Source organism: Micropterus dolomieu, linkage group LG17 (assembly GCF_021292245.1).
Source record: "Micropterus dolomieu isolate WLL.071019.BEF.003 ecotype Adirondacks linkage group LG17, ASM2129224v1, whole genome shotgun sequence".
Classification (NCBI taxonomy): domain Eukaryota; kingdom Metazoa; phylum Chordata; class Actinopteri; order Centrarchiformes; family Centrarchidae; genus Micropterus; species Micropterus dolomieu.
Window position 1 is genome coordinate 23,356,684 of NC_060166.1, and position 19,688 is coordinate 23,376,371.

The 19,688-nt window shown below is 40.9% G+C and overlaps 3 protein-coding genes across 4 annotated transcripts in view; 1 reads left to right on the forward strand and 2 right to left on the reverse strand.

Annotated features, from left to right (window-relative positions):
- The window catches only part of dock10 (dedicator of cytokinesis 10), a 43,586-nt gene extending 41,842 nt beyond the window's left edge, over nucleotides 1-1,744 (forward strand). Inside the window, exons 55-56 of the mRNA XM_046073570.1 lie at nucleotides 238-376; nucleotides 804-1,744. Coding sequence (XP_045929526.1) covers nucleotides 238-376; nucleotides 804-851 — 187 coding nt within the window. The 3' untranslated portion in view covers nucleotides 852-1,744. The remainder of the gene's footprint in view (nucleotides 1-237; nucleotides 377-803) is intronic.
- Nucleotides 1,745-7,564: 5,820 nt separating this feature from the next.
- On the reverse strand, nucleotides 7,565-12,733 carry LOC123985736 (guanylate cyclase soluble subunit beta-2-like). Its single transcript, XM_046073571.1, has 15 exons — nucleotides 12,575-12,733; nucleotides 12,393-12,466; nucleotides 12,071-12,165; nucleotides 11,809-11,969; nucleotides 11,609-11,708; nucleotides 11,219-11,457; nucleotides 10,959-11,046; nucleotides 10,676-10,779; nucleotides 10,313-10,529; nucleotides 9,918-10,238; nucleotides 9,668-9,816; nucleotides 9,357-9,503; nucleotides 8,529-8,683; nucleotides 8,255-8,439; nucleotides 7,565-8,157 (listed from the first exon to the last, which is right to left on the reverse strand). Exons 1-15 carry the CDS (start codon nucleotides 12,575-12,577, stop codon nucleotides 7,799-7,801), a joined length of 2,397 nt encoding a protein of 798 aa, XP_045929527.1. The 5' UTR covers nucleotides 12,578-12,733; the 3' UTR covers nucleotides 7,565-7,798.
- Nucleotides 12,734-14,225: 1,492 nt separating this feature from the next.
- cep57 (centrosomal protein 57) lies at nucleotides 14,226-19,680 on the reverse strand. 2 transcript variants are annotated; one of them, XM_046073896.1, is made up of 11 exons: nucleotides 19,389-19,680; nucleotides 18,766-18,952; nucleotides 18,217-18,417; nucleotides 17,980-18,101; nucleotides 17,722-17,850; nucleotides 16,979-17,056; nucleotides 16,663-16,758; nucleotides 16,081-16,161; nucleotides 15,723-15,949; nucleotides 15,481-15,625; nucleotides 14,226-15,374 (listed from the first exon to the last, which is right to left on the reverse strand). In XM_046073896.1, the coding sequence occupies exons 1-11, from the start codon at nucleotides 19,434-19,436 to the stop codon at nucleotides 15,189-15,191; spliced, it is 1,500 nt and encodes a 499-aa protein (XP_045929852.1). In that variant the 5' UTR covers nucleotides 19,437-19,680; the 3' UTR covers nucleotides 14,226-15,188. The 2 variants fall into 2 exon arrangements, with proteins under 2 accessions (XP_045929852.1, XP_045929850.1); XM_046073894.1 differs by having other exon boundaries at nucleotides 16,078-16,161.
- Nucleotides 19,681-19,688: the final 8 nt, after the last annotated feature.

Below are 19,688 nucleotides of genomic sequence, written 5' to 3' on the forward strand. Positions count from 1 at the left end.
ATGTAAATAAAAGTGAAGGAAATAGTGTAAAACACACAGGAAAACCTGTAAACTCTTAACAGTGTTAAAAGCAGCCATCAGGCAAACTTGTTAATGTTTAATCAATGGCAAGAAATTGTTAGAGCCTAATAGTTTTTGACAATGTTTTTGGAAAACATCCTAACCTAGATCATTAAAGGTCACGCTCAATGGCATGATTACAGCATTAATAATTAGTACTCTGTTTGCCCCCTGCAGGCAGTTTGCAGAAGCCTGTGGTCAAGCTTTGGATGTGAATGAGCGTCTGATCAAGGAGGACCAGTTGGAGTACCAGGAGGAGATGAGAGCTCACTACCGGGACATGCTGACTGAGCTGTCTGGCATTATGAATGAACAGGTCTCACTATGCAATGACCAATGAGCGTCATTACCGCCCTGTTTTTTGTCTGGCATGCACAATGAGCATCATCTTTTCCTATGTATTATTTTACGACATTGCTCATTTTCATGGACACCAGCCTCTGTTTTACTTCATAGCTCTCTCTACTTCCTTTCAAACTTTTTTTCTCATTACAGCTACAAAAACGTGTTCTTGCTGCCAGTACCTCATCTCTCCTTAACAGCTCTCTGTCCACTCTTTCTAAGACTGGTATGTCATGTCATCAGTCAACATCTATTCACCTTACTACTTGCTTACCCTACTTTATCTTTCCCCCATATGCCAGCCTATACCAACCTATTCAAGAGCATGCTAGTCTTGATGCTTACCTCCTTTTGAATTTTCCTGTTCCAATGCAAGCTTTTTTTTTCTTGCTCTTGCCCAGATTCCTCACACAAGACAACCAGGAACGGAACGGCACAGCGCCTTCTGAATGACCAATAGACTCACAAGAAATTCTTTGTGCCAGTGAGGACATTTTTTCCCCCCCAAATGGCTTTGGGGTGCCAGTTTGAGCCTCAAACCGGCTCATTTGCTTCTTTCTGACTGTATTTGTTTCCTGCTGCAGGGAGCAGCGGGCTAGTGGAACTGTGACTGGTGGCGAGTGTAGAGAAAACAAAGGAAGAAGTGTGTAGACCGTGGTCGTGATAGTCTGTAGTCCTGTCGTTGAACGTTGACTATCTACAGTAGAGGCCAGGCCAGCTGGACTGTTAGCTATCGTTTGTTTTGGTTTTAGAGACTTGATCCATGTGTCTTATGGATTCCCCTGCCCTGCCAACTGATTCATCAGCTTACACACTGACAAACAAATACACACATGCACACAACATGCGCCTTCTCTCCACAACCCTGTCCCTTTAGAAAACAGTGACCTTACTGAGCTTGGGGTGCGTTCAGCTTTATACAGTATGTAATATATAGCTTTCTGGTGCATTTTGATGACAGTTTTTACAATTTTTCTGTGGAATATCATTGTACTTTAAACTATCTCAAGAGGTCTTGACTGATGACTGATGTGAAAAAAACAAAGATTTGGATTACAGGTCTTTAAGCGAGCATCTGAAGAATTGAACGCACCTCCAGTTCCTGTTTGAATGTAGAGCAGCTCCACATTGCTACTTTGTATCCTTGCTAACATTCTGGAAATATCAGCTTGCCGATTTTGAAAAGGAAACAAAACAAAAAAAGTATGTTTTGTAACATTTTTATGATTGAAACTGCATTGTTACTGTTCCTGTTCTGTTTTGAATTGTAAATAAGAAATATTAATATTTAAAATGTTTGAAATGTTTCTTTTTATAAAATATAAAATATATAAATATTTGTTTAGCTGAATTTAAAAAAGAACAAAAACTAAAGTTTTATGTATAACATTTAAATAAAATTTTGTTAATGTCCAAAATTCATTTTCATCAGCATTTCTTTATCCACTGTCATGATGTCAGTGTTGCTACAATTGTAAGTCTTCTATTCTTTCATTGGCATTGCACCTTACCATCAGATCACACTTGCTCTCACTATAGTTCACGTCACTCAGTATGTTGATACCAGGTTTCCAATCATGTTGAATGGAGTAAAGTAACTTTCTAAAATGAAATTGTGCTTTGGTTGAAGCTGTGCACAGCAGCCCCTCATATCCTGTCTATTGACTGGGCCTGAGACTAAGCAGCCGCTAATGCTAGATAACTGTGAGGTCCTTCACATGTACAATAGATGGAAACGTGTGAAATAGAAATGTGTAATGAGCAAACTCAGCCTGAAACAAAGAAGAAAAAAATCACTTTTTGCCTTTGTCAATGGAGCAGCGACTCTTTAAATCCATCAGCTCCAAATACCAACTATATTGTTATGAATTTTAACTCATACAGTAGTAGACCAGTAGTGGTAGACTTTAACAGCAGTACAACAGAAGGATAGTGGAGGTAAACCATTTTTCATGTGTGAAACTGTACAGTAAATGTTCACTATTCATACCCTCATTCTTTAGTTTGCTCTGTATTGTTTGCTATCACATTTTATTAAGTATTAAAGTCTAGAGTAATATGCAGGCTAAAATATTTCCCTTTGCATATCGAACTACAAGATAGGTGTGAGAGTCTCAACATATTTTGAATTCAGAAAGGCAAGATTGCTGTTGCTGTAGCAATCCTGCCTAAAATGAATGGACAAACTCCAAAAGCAACAATCCTTTGTTTTGGATCATTGATTTCTTTTTCAAAGTCAGAGGGGTCAGAACAAAGTCGGCAGCTGTATGAATCCAAACTGGAGCAGTTTGTTTAGATGTGATGGAGCCTAGAGGCTCTCATCATCACTGCTGCGTGTCGGTCTGTTGATTGGTCTCTCTGTTTCACACTCCACTCTCCAATGTGTTTACCCTAGAGCTCTGTTTTCCTTTGTGCTTTGCATCTTCATTGTCGACTCTATATTTCTCTATATTTCACTATACCCATAACTGATGCCCCAAGCAGACTATATTACTAGTGCGTGGGCTGCTAGGAAGCCATCTGAAAATAGGAATTAGTAAAGAGATGGATTTTGTTTTAATTGATAACAAGGGAGAAAATTAGGTGACTTTTTGAATCGTCTGTTCTTCTTTTCAGTCACGTAATCATCTGATTTGCTGAATGTTACCTCTAGACTTCCTTGTAAGTAAGGTTTAATATAAAATTTTAATTCAAAAATTTTATTGGCAGACTAGCCATTTTGACACTCCCTTATATACAGTATTTTGTGTATTATACTAAAAGGACTCTTGGTATAGTCTGTAGTTGTGTGTCAGAGTGTTGTCTGCAGATTTACTGTTCATGCTCTGTTTGCCTTTCTGTAACTGCAAATGGTAACATCTGTGGGTCCAGGGTAAAGTAACTTGTTATTGGGATATCCATAAGTCACTTCAAACTTTCATACAATGCTTTGGCATGAAGAAGTTACATAGAAGTGTGGTTTTATAGATCTCTTCTTACATCAAACAGGCCTCTTTCGGTCTGAGTATTTGATTAACAAAGCATGCATATCATATAGACCAGTGGCAAATAAAGTGATGTAGACAGAAACCTGCAGAAACCTTATGATAACTGAAGAATATAAAACTTGCGGTTGAGGTTTCATTGAAAGTGAAATGACATTAAAACGTAAAATGTGATCTGACATAGAAAAGTTTTCCACGGGATCTGGTGTCAGTTTTTTTCCAATGGGTATAATTACTGACCATGCAGAGAGAGGGAGTGCAGCAGAGTGGCTGTTTACATATTGATGCTCAGCCTGGGGTTGGGGCACTGCACATAAAAAGAGGTTAAGTGGCTCTGAACATACTGCTGGTGAAAGACAGCATGCAGCCCTCTGTCTCTCTCACTTGTCTGTCTTTATGTTTGCCTGACAAGACAGCTGACACATTTATATCTCTTGTCTCTTCACTCTCCCTCTGTGGTTGCAAACTTGAGGGGCAGCAGATTGCGTTTCACTGACCTCTTGCCTCTTCTTCACAAACCCCTTTCCTTTCAGCCAATCAGTATTTCTCTCCTCCTCAAGTCTCATCTCTCTTGCCTCCCTCCCTCTCTGTAGCCTATTTTGTGAACCAGAAAGAGGGGGCTGATTGGGTTTCTCTCCTCTACAGACTGGCTTGTGTATGCCTGTCTCCCTCCCAGTGGCCTAGACTCTGGCAGGGTCAGGTTGCTCTGAGCCAGCACCATTCAGTCCAGGTTGCAGGTGACAAAATGTCTCAAACCTGCCTGATAGGTAATGGCTCTTCCTGGCAATATTTTTATATTTTATTTTATACCTCTTCTCATGTTAGAGTCAGGCTAGCTAAGCTACGGGAGCTCTCAGAGACAGTTTGGTCTATATTAATAACGGGTTACAACCTGTGCCCACACAAGCTCCATTGCAGCACCTGACCATACAATCACAGCTGTGGAAGCCCCATTGAGTGTAATTATCTGTAATTTTCTCCTTTGTGTGCAGCCTTGCCTGTATTTGATGTCTGTTGCAGTGATTCCTTCTCTTATTATTTATCAAAGGCCTGTTTTGTTTTTATGTTTTTTTCCAAGACTGCCTGTCATCAGAGTTAACCCCCTGACCTCTGCCTTTATCAAACAACATCCATATTCATGAGAGAGAGGACCACATATTTAGTAGGCTTAATTTAGGGGCCAACCAAACCAGTCTGTCTGTGAAATGAATGAAACCTCACTTTGCATGGGCTCACAAATGTGACAAAGACAAAAAAGACAACCAGTCTATATTTGTGCAATTAATCAATTGTAGGCCTACCTTATTTTTAACCCCTCCATTGCAAATACTATATGATCTTCTGCATCACAATCAGAACAGAAAGAAATGAAAGGTGGCCTTTTTTAGTTTCCTTCCTAGATTTATCTTTGCTGACAGGTTTAATTAATCTTTTAGAGGGAGGATATTGTAATCCCAACGGAGACACAGGCATTATAAGAGGAAGTGTGAGGTGCAAAAAAATATCTTATCTCCCCCATCTTTTCTTGAGTTTAAATATGAAGTTGCTGCACATGTTGTAGCACCAAAAAGTTGTCAGAAACACGCATATTTCAGTGATCCTGCAGGTTCAGTAGGTCTCCCGCTATTCAAGCTCTTGTGCAGTGCACATTTCATTTCCGACCCCTGCTTAGTTTTCCTGAAACTGGACGCTGGGGGTTGATTAATAAAACATCCATTGTGTGCTGCTGGCCGATCACCGGAGCCCTGTCAGCTGTATAAGTGGTGAAAGGCGACATAATCTCCCCATGAGCAAGATCTGGACTGAGATTGAGGTACAAACGACAAAGCCAGGCACACATCTGGAGGACCACATAGCCCTACGCCACGGGAGCAGCATGTTAAAACCCCAGCAGCACGGTGAGCTTCTCTTGCACGACTCCCCGCAGGTTTTTGGGAAGCCGTGGTACTGGCAGCGCAGCAGCAGCACCATGGAGAGCACGCGCAGCCTGGCGCAGGTCATCATGGAGATGCGCGATGAAATCAAGAAGCTGGAGGAGGAGAACCGAGAGCTGCGTGGAGACTACGGTCAGCGGTCATTTGGTGGCGTGCACAGGGAAGGCACCCCGGCGTCTTCAGCAGCAGAGCAGCGGGCTGGAATGGAGGAAAACCCTTATGTGAACCTGAGGCGAAACGCGTCTGCGCCAGTCCTGGAGGGACAATACAAAGGTAAGACAAAGGGCCCTACTGCACAGTTGGTTGCTTGTAACCAGTTAATTATCAAAATAGCACCATAGACACCAAGTTATGACACATTCCTCTAGCACACAAGGAAGTGATTTATTAAATGATGTCTGGTGTGAAGTGAGATGATTGTAATCTATCTGTAGGCTATCTACCAGTAATCTACTAGTTCCAACAATTTAGTATCACACTTTTATTAAGTTTGGTGTCTCACAGGAGACAGATTAAAAGAAAGAACTATCAGGAGCAAGGCACAAGAGCCAAGATATCCAAAAACAGAATTCACAGAAACTGAAACAAAATGTGGACAAGAAATCCATGTATTTATTTGAAGTGAATGGAATGTTATTATTGCTCAGTGTTTACTTTCTATTAACTATTTCTGCAATGAGTCCATCCCAATGCATCATGTTCCATGTTATTTCACAGAGAACACTGTCATGACTGTCAGAAGGTACTCTATAAGCTCCAACCTGTCTGGGGCAACCACGAGAGAGGGAAGGACTGACATGGTACAACGGAGTGAGTCTGGATGGGTAAGGCTACAAGAAGAAATCCAGGCAGGGAACCCCATCTTTGATAACTCATCCAGAGGAGGAGTGGGGAAAGTCACCAACCGGCACTCCCTGCAGGAATTTGTACACAAGAACAGGTACATACAGGCATGTCATGCACATTTTATCTCAGAAATGTAGCTTTAAAGCAACATTCTTAAATCAAGATTGGTTTTATTTATTATATTTGACACAGCAGAGATTAATTAATTTTAACTAGTTTTAACGTATTAAAACCTACACCTTATACACCTTTTCCTAAGTTGCAGTTTTGTGGCCATACAACTTGTGATTTATTTGACCCTTTAGGGCCAAGGTAAAAACTGTCACATTCCTTCTACCTGTGGATGACATTTACACCAGCCGGCCAGTTCTGACCAAGCACCAGGAGGAGCCTAAAATCACCGAACTGGCTTCCATAACAGAGACAGACTCTTGAGAGAGGACGCAGTCCTTTCAAAAACTTTGGCTGTGGCCATGAGACAAAATGCACACATGAACTGAGCCTCTGTGGCCTCAAAAACAGGTTAGCCTCTTCATTTAGGTCAGTGTAGATTGGGCTCTTACTGAGTGAGCCAGCAGACCGATTTTTATCACACCTTACCACACAAACAGACGACTCTGGTTACAGGTGTTGTTTTCATCCGGTCAACAGTGATGAGACAGGGGACCCTCTGCAGCGAGGATCAGATGTCTGGACTCCTCTCCCAACCTGGGGTGTCGTTTTTGGAGTGAGATGCACACCTGCAGGTGACAACTCTTTTATGGACAGTTGTGGCCAGGCCTTGTGAGCAACATCACACTCATTATTTATTCATCTTTGTTTCTTTTCACAATGTACAGTTAAATGGGTAGTCAAGGGGCCCACGTGTGTTTAAACATGTGACTTGTTTCTTGACGGTGTTCCTAAAGAGTGTATTTTCCCACACTGTAGTCCTTGCTTTCATGTATGGAAGGTTCCTTGTAAATATACTTCTGTTTGGCATATTAATATAAAAAATAATGTAAGGCCCCTTTAACGGTCATTATAAGCTATTACCTGTGACAAATGCTGTGTTATGAATTGTTTTGATAAATCTTAAGAGTCTCATTTATTTTTACCATTGTATTTCACTCTTATATTGTGGGTAAGTATAATACAGTAATATCCCACTTAAGTATATTTATTAAGTCTGGATATACAGCTGGATTCTGTGCAGTTTACCTCTAGTTGAATATACTGCAGATTTTGCTGGTTTAAAATGCAGCAGGTAAACAAGGGTGAGCATGTTGATTCTTCACAATGTTGCATGAAAACAAATGAAAATTGAATATTTTTACCTTCTGTGCTCATAAGATTTATTGGGAGTCAATCACTGACAGGGCAAATGCATTCATTATTTAGCATGTCAGATACATGAGCTACAAGGGAAGCATACACTGTCAACTTAATATATATTTGATCTGCTACGTACAATGTGTCAGGCTTTTGCTTAAGGCAAAACAGTGCGGAGAATAGCTCGCTGATGTAATACATAGCGAAAATGATACCATAAGAAAACTGTTTTGTCAGTGGTACATGTAAAATACGCTGCACCATGGTTGATAAATCATTTATAGTCAATCAGCCATTCAGCAAGTAATTACAATTACCAGCTCACAACACCACACAGAAGTTGGTTCGGGTGTGTTTGCTTTGAGTGTTGGTTTCCACAGCACTAGTAATCAACTGTTGTTCCTCTGTGTCCACATGGTTGTCTCTGTCTACGCCATCCATATTTGTTTCTGTGAATTTGACTTCTGTTGCGCCAAATACATCTGTATATTTTAACCGGTCTAAAGCTCCCTCCTCTGATAGATTGGTGTGCAGGCTTCCGTAGCTCTCTGAGTATTTGGGCTTGAGGAATGGGCAGGTCTGGGCTTCATACATATGTGATGACGGTGGTGGTTCACTCTGGCTATCTCCATATTTCATAGGGATCAAGCAAAGGTCATCACTGCGCTGCCTCTGAAAATCTACGACAGAGGAAAAAAGGGAGTGAGAGATAAAAAGCGATGGATGTATATCTGATAAAGACTGCAGAATTTTAAAGAATTTGTCAGACAAACAGACCTGGTCTGTGGTAGCTCATCTGGCTGTCCTGCTGTCTAGTCCCAGTCTGTAGGTCTGAGAGACCCATAATCTGCTGCTTGCTGACTCTTATGTTCCTTTCAAGAAAGTAAGTGGTCATTCTGCCCTTCCCCTTCACCTCGATCTCCCCTCGCTTCTGGATAGCAAAGCCTTTATTCTCCAAAGCCCTAGGAAATGTGGACAGAGGGAATCAGAAAGACGGCATCACAGGGTTTGTGGTCCACGTGTTTTCATGCATGAATGTGTGTGTCCTCACTGATAGACATTTGGACTCAAATGGATCCTGTCGGGGAGGCCATGACTCTCCATGCGAGATGCGGTGTTGACTGTGTCTCCGAACAGACAGTAGCGAGGCATCTTCTCCCCAACTACACCTGCCAGTACAGGACCACTGTGGAGACCCACACGGATCTACAGTAATACAACAAGCCGTATAACAGAAGCTGCGTTAGGACAGAACAGAACAAAACATATTTCTTGCATAAAAGTAAACAATTATTTTGGTTTAATCCATGACACACATATATAGGTGAAAGAAGTATTCAAATAAGTTACTAAAATAAAAGTAGCAATACCACACCATAAAAATGCTTAATTATAAGTAAAAGTCCAGCAAAAGTAGTTGAACTACACAATTAGAAACAAAATGTACTTAAAACATCAAAGTTTAATTATGCAGAATGATTCCTATAAGTTTTATAGGATTTTTATGTAATTGGATCATTATCATTGATTTATTAATATTGAAGTATTCTTTAATGTTGTTGCTAATTTGACAATTTGATATGGTACTGGGTGGTTAAATCTGTAATCGTACATACTAAATGATCAAATGATAAGATGTTTTGTGTGTAAAATCTACAAAATAACTAGTAATCATACCTGTCAAATATATACTGTATATGGAGTAAAAAGTGCAATATTTCCCTCTGAAATGTGTTCCAGTACAATTATAACGCATCATAAAATGGAAATACTCAAATAGATGTACCTTAAATTTAAACTCAAGTACAGTACTTGAGTAAATGTCCTTAGTTATTCCACCACTGTGTATTAGAGAAATGCAGTACAAACATTCTTGCACCTGAATAGGTCCTCCTGTGATAGGGTTAATAACCTCCTTGGCAGCCAAGATCATACCCAGGGCGAAGTTGGCCACCCTCTCAGCATGGCTGGAAACAGGTATGGGCACTCCACCTACCACCATATAGGCGTCCCCTATGGTCTCAACCTGGGAAGCACCACACATACACACTGGCACTGTCAATTTGGTCGGACAATTGACATAAAGTCTTTCCACTACACGTCTACCCTCCATTGCTGAGGTAACAATAAACGTACAAATGATTGTTCCTTTAATATCTATGTCAACAGGCTCTTATGTTCTGTGTGTACCTTGTAAACATCGTGCACAGTTGTGAGTCGGTCGAATCGGAGGTACATGGAGTTAAGCATAAGGACAATTTGGATGGGTTCACACAGGGAGCAGATATCAGTGAAGGTCACCACGTCACTGAACAGTATGGTGCACTGTTTAAATTCTCCTGTAGGATATACAAACACATGCATAAAGACACAAAGCAGTCATATTAGCCATACACGCAAATGCTAATAATTTTGTTTATAGCATTTGCACTCCAATAACCTGCTTCCACTGTCTTGCCCTCCTTCAACTGGTTGGCGACATGTTTGGGCAACATGGCGTACAGCAGGATTTCTGTCTTCTTCTTCTCCTCCTCCAGGTGCTGAGACAGGAGGCGGAGCTCCTCTTTCTTCTTCTCCAGCTGATTGGACAGCTCCATCTCGGCCAGTCGCTGCTGATTGAGCAGGATGAGGTCGCGGGTGACGTCGTGGGGTGCAATGTCAGAAATGTGCATGTCCCTCTCCTCCAGCTCTTGGAGGCTTCTCAGCAGAGGAGAAGCTTGATAGAGCATGCAGTCCATAGAGGGCATCCAGATCATCTGACCTACGTGGAGCAAACATAAAGACGTCTTCTATTTGCTCAAGGTAGACAATGTATACTTTTGTTTTGTCCTCCACCTCTGAGCTGCAGCATGGGCCTGTCCCTCCACGCTTCTGGCATCATCTCCCTGCGTGTCTGCAGGACAAAGTGGCTGTTGATGAACTTCCTGATGCTGGAGATGGTGAAGGTGACTTCAGGATGCATAATGCTGAAGTAAAGGTCCAGGTGGATGTTCATCGTCTGGAGCCCGGGGACAATCCTCTGGAGGTTCACCCCTGCCTGGTGCACCACCAGCTGCCTCAGACACAACCAGGATCCACCCAGTGAATTTAGTTTGATCCAGTAATGACATATTTTCAGATAGGCTTGTGTGGTCCACATACTAGAAGATTTACAAAGCCTTTCTAATATACTGTATACTTTGTGATTTGAACATGTACCTGCTCATCGAAGACTATATGAAAAGGGAAAGCATGGCAGAAAGTCTTCAGATCAATGTTTAGGGTTGTCGGGTACACTGGCTCAAAACCCCTCAGCAGTTTGCCTGTCAAGTGAGACAAAGGGTTTAAGAGTTTGTAACTTTGCAAATAAAGACACACATGTACAGGTACCTGCAGGTGTGTGACTCCTGTTGCCGGCCTTGGGTACAATTTGAGTTCTGCTGTCTACTACTGGCTCAACCTGTTGGTCCGAGGTTTGTATGTATGTTTATCTGTACTGTACCTTTTCCGAGGCAAACCAGCGCCCTAATTATGTCCCAGTGACTCCTATGCACCGAGAAACTGACACTGGATCTCTTGTGATGAAGAGGCTGAGGACAAAGAGAGGCTCAGATTTGGAATTTCACCAGAATCAGCACGTTTATTGTTATGGCTTATATTCTCCACAGTAGCTCTTAGTCTATACACAGTTTATGTATAGCTTTATAAAATAACATTGTTATTGTTACATACAGAACTTGGAGAACAGATCGTTAATCTAACCTTTTTAATCCCGATCATGGTATTATGGTGGTTTACCAACTGCTGGAGGGATTGGGTTCTTGGAAAAGGCCCAGTTTTACTGCTGACTACACTGGACCCAGCTGCCACAGCTGGCCACTGTGTCACCAGGAAAACCACATGCTCCTTCTTCCCAGTTCTCTCCAGCTCCTCTAGCTGGTCGACAATCTCCATCGATATCTCACTGTTAAAAAAATCTTTAGCAACAGCTCCAATGATACCTGCAAAAGAGAGCGAGAGTGACTGCATGGTCAATTTCACTAATCAGAAAGTCAGTCAAACAGTTGCATAATTATGAAAATAATACAATAATACAAAAGGACACAGATGAACAGATAAGACACTTATTCTAGAGCATGTGTTTTTAATTACCAGGAACAATTTGGCAGAGTCCTCTGCGGTCTGAATAATAGTGGAGAAGCATGGTATTATCGGGGTTCTTCTCCACCCGAAATGATGGTGCATTCATTTCCTGCAAGAATGACACAATGAATAATAAACCACAGTCTTCTACATAAAATAAGAAAAACAAGATAAATAAAGACCACTGAAAAAGGCCTGAGATTTGGCACCTTGTAAGAGAGGGAGAGGAAGCTATGAAGTGCATCCAAGTTCTCCGTAAATTCAACTAAATTGCCTCCCAGTGTCCGCAGCATGTGATCATAGCCCGAGCGTTTGCAGAACTCAAAGAAGTATACTCCAAACTGCCTCAAGACAACCTCCGGCTTCACTCCTGCCAAACAAAACAAAAACAAAACAAAAGCAGGATAATATGACCAATATTAAAACTGACCAATATTTTCTGAAAGGTGAACACACACATAATCCATTTACCTAGAAGCTTGCAGGCTTCTGCTATTAACTGCATAGTGATTTCGTCTTTGTAGACTTCATGTGTCAGGAAAGTGTCCTGGACTCCTGCTTCATCCCTGTTCATGATGGAGATGATTTTGGGAAGAGAATGGATTTATTGTTATTGTGTATATGATAAAGAGAATAAAAAATGGAAGAAGATAGGCTATGTTGATTTGAAAAAAATAACCTCTAACGGTAATGCATTATTTATTGGATACAGGCTACACAAAGTAATCGGCAGTGATTTTAACTAAGCCTTGTAACAAATGTTTAAATACAGTAAATAGAAATGTTCTTTTACCTGAGCTTGACCCACGTCTCCTCGCCAAACGTTTCAACCACCAGCGATTTCAAACAAGTGTTAATAAATCCATACTGTAGAAGACAAATACGTTAATATGCAGGCTTTTTAAATACTGGGTCTATTGAAAGTTGGGCAACTTATAAAGCAACCAAAACATAACAAATTCAGCATAGGCCTACCATATCTCTAGTAACGTTTACAGCACAGTTTGTCCACCAGACTCGTTGTCCTTCAGAGTATCCTCGTTCTCGCTCTCTACGCCATCAATCCAATCATAAACCCTGGATGATGTCCCCACCGACTGGAAGAAACCCAAAGCTTTAGGCTGCACGTGTATGGAGACTGGCAGAGGTAGATAAAGACACATTGTTGAATGAGTGTTCTTCCATGAGGAGCTGCCCAGACCAGCCTGGTGCTGAAATCAATGGTTGGCGAACATTTAACACACTAATAAAGCTACGAATAACTACGCACAAGAAATACACTGCCAATTAAATATAATATAATTTATTATTAACCTGCCAAAATACTTTGACTGCACTATTTTATATAGGCTATTAGTAGCTCTACAAGGGTGTGCGACAATTGTTAAGCATCTTTCCAAAATCACGGGCACTCGGAAGAGGAAGACCTCCGCCAAGGCCAGCAGTCCAGTTAGAGCTTGTTCAGAAGAAGTCGCGCGCTGTGGATTCAACAACAACTGCCTACAAAGCAGGAGGAACTACCTCATTTTACTAACCAGCTGTTTTCCCACGTTTTAGTTTTCTTAACGTTACCTTCACTGGTTCACTGTCTCCAACTCGGCCTCTCTCCTCTGCTGTCCAACGTGTGTGTGTGTGTGTGTGTGTGTGAGAGAGAGAGAGAGAGAGAGAGAGAGAGAGACCCGCCCTCACGCAGAGGAGAGGATAGATGCTCTAAAGCAACAATAGAAATATTAATTTATTTCTTTTTTGCTATGGATCCCTTACAGACTACAATGGGTTCTTCCTTGGGCCAGTCGTTTTTCAGTAATCCTGCTGCCAGACAGACAAACAAACGGCACTGAAAACAAAACCTCCCTGGGTAATTGGGCTGTAGGATACTAATTATTTTAAATCTTGGGGGAATCAAAGTATTTATGGGTTATCTGATGTACAGGAGCCCATAGGGAAAGTTTTAAATTTAAGATTTTCCTGATTTTTTGCAACCACAATACATATGCACAGGCTATTCTTCAAATGTATTTCATTTTTGCTTTCTTTCCTTTTTTAAAACAAGACCATGCAAGTTTGGGGTTAAGAGTATCTACAATAAAACTGTCACAACATAAAAAATAACAATAAAAACAAACACTGTACTTCACATTTCACACAATTCATTAAATATGTTATAGTAAAAAAATAATGCCTGTTAGAAAGTATAAAAAGTACCAGAAAAGAATCCAGAAAAATCTAAATGAATAATTAAAAGCCTGTCATTTCAGGGGTATTCCTTTGTTTTACAGTGAATTCATTTACAGTTTGCTTGAAGCTATATAGCTAAATTCAGTCTTAAATAGTTTAGTGAAGCATAAAGCCTGAAGATAGTGGTAAAAAAGTTATAATCTTGTTCTGACGTTATTACGGTGTTCCACGTTACCAGCATCAGACGTAGGTAAGACTTTCAAACAGGAGAGAGCCCAACAGGAGCAGCTCGATCACAACACAGCAGGGTAAAGATACAAGGGCACAGTGGATCATTGGAATATCTTCAACAATAAAACAGAGTACAGTGCTATGGCTGGTTGTCCAAATAAAATGATGCATTTGTCAGCAAAACAAAGCCAAAACAAACAAAACAGAACTGTACTCATTCGCCAACATAAATACTTTATTTCTCAGAGAAATACAATTTCACTCAAAAGTAGATAAACCTTTATTGTCATGTCTTAACCCAACATATACTTGTAGAAATAATTACAAATATTCTGATCATAACATACAACTGCACATACACACACACGTCTGTAAGATGACACATCAAAAGGGGTTCAGTCGTGTTAAATAAGTAGAGCAAAATATGTATCTATATATTTTAGGTCCTTCACTTAATTAGGCTAATCAAACTGCAGAAATATGTATCAAACGATTTCATCACTGCAGTTTCTTTACACTACCATACCACTACGATCACTAAATTTACGAATCTGCAAATATCAAGCGTCCCATGAATGTATGAATTTAGCACCATGTGATTTTGGCTTCCTTAAAAAAAAAAAAAAAGAAAACTGCCCAGAACTACATGAAAAACTAAAATGAAAATGCAACTATCTTTTTCCAGCACTCAGGTAACTAAGCTGTTGCAATGAGTTTTTGTGCCCTCTGCTGGTAAAATACTTCAACATCAAGTAAAGAAATCCAGGCAGATGTTGGAGCCAACATGCTCCATCAACAAAAAAGTTTCTTTAATGGTATTTGTAAAGAATAGGTCAATCATCAATTAAAGCACTCTCTTTTAAAAGATGACTAACCAGACAACAAATGGACCTTTTTTTCATAAAATGCACTTTTCCTGGACTGACAAGACAACTTAGTTCTGGTTTGAAACACTTTCCAGATGTGTTACACTGTTCCTAATACAGTAAAATATACAAATATTTTCCCCAAGGATCATAGGTCGTAAGATCATTAACAGACACTTGCTTTAGATGGGCTGGTGTGCCATATTCTGTAGTGTTCATCAGTCAGTTGCTGTGTTGATGCTGAAAGAATGGCCATAGATAGGTACAAAGCAACAACATTACCCTAATGCACTGTGTCCATGTCTTGGTGGGTTTCAGGTCCGTAGTGAGGTCTGCAGAGCCTTCATGTCCCTCAGCAGCCTCAGGTTCCTCTTGCTTCTCTCTCCTGGTCTGACTTTGACTGCTCCAGCAGAGTGGCCTCTAGTGGACACTGTGGTGGTCAACCTCACCTCATTCCCACTGCTCCGCCTGGAAGTAGCCTCTTTTCTTAACTTCTTTATCTAGAGAGACAAGAATAGATAAAGGGAAGGAGTCACTAAATAAAATAGCTTAGTTTTGCAGCTTATGTTGTGCTTGAACTGAATTGTTTTTTGTTCGAAAACCTACCTGTGTTTTGTGTTTGTAGAGCTTACTGATCTGCTCTCCTTTCCTCTCCATTTTCAGCAGCAGCCTCTCCTGCTCCCTCTGAAGTTCTTTCCTTTCCTGCTCAGAAACACTGGCCTCCACCTGCCTCATCAACTCGTCCTGCTCCCTGCAAACAAACACACACATGCACGCACAGAGAAATTAAATGTAACACTGTTCTAAACAATTCACTCCTTATAGAGCTCAAATGCCACTACACTCACAAGCTCATGAGTCGCAGCTCCTCCTGTAGCGCTTGCAGCAGCTCTGATAGGTCCTCCCCGCTAGCGGAGGAGGAGGAAGAGGAAGAGGAACTGTCTGAATGCCTGCGACTACCTGTCTCGTAGCTGTTAGAAAGGACACGGCAGTTGCAGAGGTGTGGCTGGTGTCGCTTCAGGAGAGACAAAACTGACTGGACGTTTGCTCGGACTGAGTGGCTGCAGCCTACTGACTGAAGGTCATGCAGAAGAGGAGACAGAGGAGACAGAGAGAGCCATAGAAAGAGAAGTGAGGCATTAAAAGTACAGTAAATACCATTTTATTCCAATGCTAAAATCATAACTGGATGTACGCCCATACTACCGTTCCAGCAACAAAGGGTATATCTCTGAAGCTCAATCTATAGTGTGGCTGTGTGTAGGATGACTGCTGTAGTGAAGACATCTGCAAACAGTAAGATCCACAGGAAAGTGCTAATTTGGGAGCAAGAAGTAAGCCACAACTAAGGATTGTTTTTCTTATCAGAAAATCTATCAAATGTATTGATTCGGTCATTTCCTGTTCAAAATATTTAACTTTTTCGTTTTTCTGACAAACACACAAAAAATATTAATTTCATAATGACATCAAGTGGAGAAAAAAATAATTATTACTTATTATAAAGTATAAAGTGAGAAACAAAAGCAGAGAAAATGGAACTTCCATTCATTTTATGCTATTTATGATATAAAATGTATCAGGATATCCTAACAAATGCACTTAATGTTCTTCCTTCCTACTTGATTCAACAGGACACTCACAGATGTACTAACACTATAGCGAAGCACTTGACCGCAGCTGTCTTGTCACATTGCTTCAAACATCTACTCATAAAGAGGGAAAGAAACATTCTCAGTGCGCTCAAACATTAGTAAAACCCTGACCTGCCCCTGTGAAGGTCTTTACCTTTGAATTGGACCTCTTCTCTTTGGACTGTCTGGTGGACAGGCAAGGGGACACTGACTGCAGCAGTATCCTGTTGGCCTCCAAACCTGTCTGCAGCTGAACAACACACTAAACGTAAATCTCCACACATACATACATACATGCATAATTTGTAGTGTTGTGTGTGTGGAAATTTACATGTACATTTAGTATCAAGCACTCTGTATGTAAAACAACAGACTAAGCTTCCTTTCAGGTATAAGAAACATAACAAGCTGTAGCGAGTGCAAGGAAAAAAATGGTAGTTAAAGAGAAATAGAAATTAAAACACGGTTACCTGATTGGCCTTATCCTCAACCAGCTTTCTTTGGTGCTCCTCCTCCTGTAGTTTCATATCTAGCTCCCGGATCTTTATCTGACATATTCAGACACACACAATAATCTTTAATGTCATTTAACCATAAGAGCATTTAAGTTTTTTCCCCTCTTGTCATTACCATCTTGAGATTAAAACATAAGCTTTGTGACATCACTCTGGTTCAGTAATAGAAAAACACCCACACTTTTATAACTTCTAAACTGATCTGAGGAACCAGAGATAGATCAATTGTTTTTATCCTACACAATTTGGTTTGTGACCATTTAGAACCTATCAATGTCTGCTTGTGACCCCTCTTCATAGGTTTATGGCCTTTGTGTGGACATGAGTTGCGAGCAGTTAAAAAGAGTGACTTTTCCCTCCCAAACAGAGACCTGAAAGGATGAAAGCATTCAGCATTTCACAAGATATTTGGAAAAATGAAACAATCAAATAATCTTGTATCAAATATATATATTTATATATAAAAAATATTTATTTTTACATTTATATACAAAATAAATACATATTTATTTTGTTTTCTTAACTCCCTTAATGAAATTGTGACTCAAGATGTATATTGGGAACCCATGTGGCGATCCTGACCCCCAGAATTTGTGCAATTTTGTCTTCACAGAAATGAAATATTTTGGACCAAGGCACCTAAGTAGTCAAAGTCAGCGACTCCTCTAACTGACATGTCGCTGTGTCTTTGCGAGCACCTCTGCATTGTTTTGTGTGTGAGTCAGCCTGAGATACTCCTGCTCCAGTCGCTGCAGCTTCTCCAACTGGGCATGCTCAGACACCGTGTCAGACTGTTGATCAGCTGACTTTCCTGTCTCCACGGAAACCTGAAAATGTAGAGAACAATTAATGCAGTTCTTCCAGTCTACTTACTCACACATGAGTTGCATGAGTGTTTTTGTGTAAGTCCTAGCATCTATAGCACATCCTATGGCACTAAGGAACACTGGGTTAACCTGCTGTTTGAGCAGGCTGGTCCTGTCTGCCTTGGCATTGCGCAACATCCTCCTCATGTGATCCAGCTGGCGCTCCAGCTTCACACAGCGGGACTCTGCAGCAGCCAGGTGGGTGATCAACACTGTGGAGAAGAACAATGACACACTGAGACAAGACACACAAAAAAAGAAGAGATAAAAAGTAAAACAATAAATCACGTCTGCCAATAAGTTATTAAATCCCATTCATACACCCACCTTGGTTGCAGTTGGATGGGCCACTTATCTCTTTTTCTGTGTCTGTCTGATCACTTAAGAGTCTCTGTGTGGCTTTATCACTCTGCAGATGTGTGCGTGATGCATCTTTCCCCATAGTGTGCAGACTGAGCGCTGCATGTCCTTTCTCCAACTCCAACCTCCTGATCTTTTCCTGGAGGTTCCTCAAGGCAGACAAGATCGCTACACACATGCACGCACACACACACACACACACACACACACACACAGATTATGTGTGAGAGATTAGTTATGAGAATGTGTAGCATATGGAGATATCCTGATAGCTTTCAAAGATATTTAGATTATGGTCATGGTTTAAGCAGGTAGAATAGAATAGTAGAGTAGGAGAGGAACTTTTAGACAGGATCATGTGAAAGAATGAATAGATGTCAGTGCAGCTGAGACATTCAAGTAGTGCGGCATCATGTTGCACATGATGTAACCATGGAGCGCTGAAACACCACAATACCTGAATGGAAACTTTGTAAAAGGAAAACAACCAGCCACACACATACAAATTAAAGATACCTGCGCTGCTGGTCTCTGGGAATGCCTTGCTGGGTGATAATGGATGACATGACTGATGTGTGCGTGTTTGGGGTGTGTGATGTACAAGTGTGTTGATGAAGGGACGGTGCACAGGATACTCTTTATAAGATGGGAGTGACAGGCTGTCAGTTACTACTCCACTGGGTGGTGGTGGTGGACAGATCACCTGTAGAAAGAGGGGTAAATGTTGAATGCATCCACAGTATCTGGCAAATAATACAGACATAGTGGATCTTCAATACTATGATACCAATATCAGTAGGCCTAATGGAGATATTGTAGAGTTAGTAGCCTCTCAGCATGAGCAATATCCAGCAAATTAAGTACAGAAAGTGAAATAAATGAGCTAAAACCTTCCATACATGCTCTGAACTGAATGGTACAACATGATTTGTTTTCCCTGCTCAAGTCAAATAAAACACATTAAGTTGAAACTTCAGTGTGCTTTCTAGGTCTGCAGCATCAGCTGTTCTGAGTTGTAGCAACTGCTGCTAGGTAGCTTTCCGTCTTCGTCTAGCTAACTCTACGGCCAATATAAACGGCGACCAGCAGCATTTGTTCTTCATTTTTAAGTTAAATTAGGCAAAATATGGTAAAGCTACCTTCTCCCGCGCAGCATCCGCAGCGGGTGTTTTTGACAGAGTATCCATTGAAATGCAGCCAATCCAGTCTGCCTCGCTTGTGCTGAACCAGGGACCAAACTGCGATAAATATGCTTTTTTAAAAGTAAAACTACAGCCAGTGCCTTTTTAATTATGACTGACAGCCTGCTCGCTATGCGCCATTTCTAGAGCTGTCAGTGGTACTATGGGTTGTGTAAAGAAAACATCACTTGACAAACAAGCATAATCCTGCGTTTGTGAGAGGTTTGAATGATATATATCCCAGCCTGGCCCGTCAGG

Coding starts and splice junctions, on each gene's coding strand:
- LOC123985736 (XM_046073571.1), bottom strand. Junction 12,166..12,392: donor GAGACGTGGGTCAAGCTCAG/GTAAAAGAACAT, acceptor CATCATGAACAG/GGATGAAGCAGGAGTCCAGG. Junction 11,047..11,218: donor CCATGATCGGGATTAAAAAG/GTTAGATTAACG, acceptor CTTTGTCCTCAG/CCTCTTCATCACAAGAGATC.
- cep57 (XM_046073894.1), bottom strand. CDS start 19,436: ATGGATACTCTGTCAAAAACACCCGCTGCGGATGCTGCGCGGGAGAAG. Junction 18,418..18,765: donor CCCAGAGACCAGCAGCGCAG/GTATCTTTAATT, acceptor GCATGTGTGTAG/CGATCTTGTCTGCCTTGAGG. Junction 16,162..16,662: donor AGAAGAGGTCCAATTCAAAG/GTAAAGACCTTC, acceptor TACTGTTTGCAG/ATGTCTTCACTACAGCAGTC.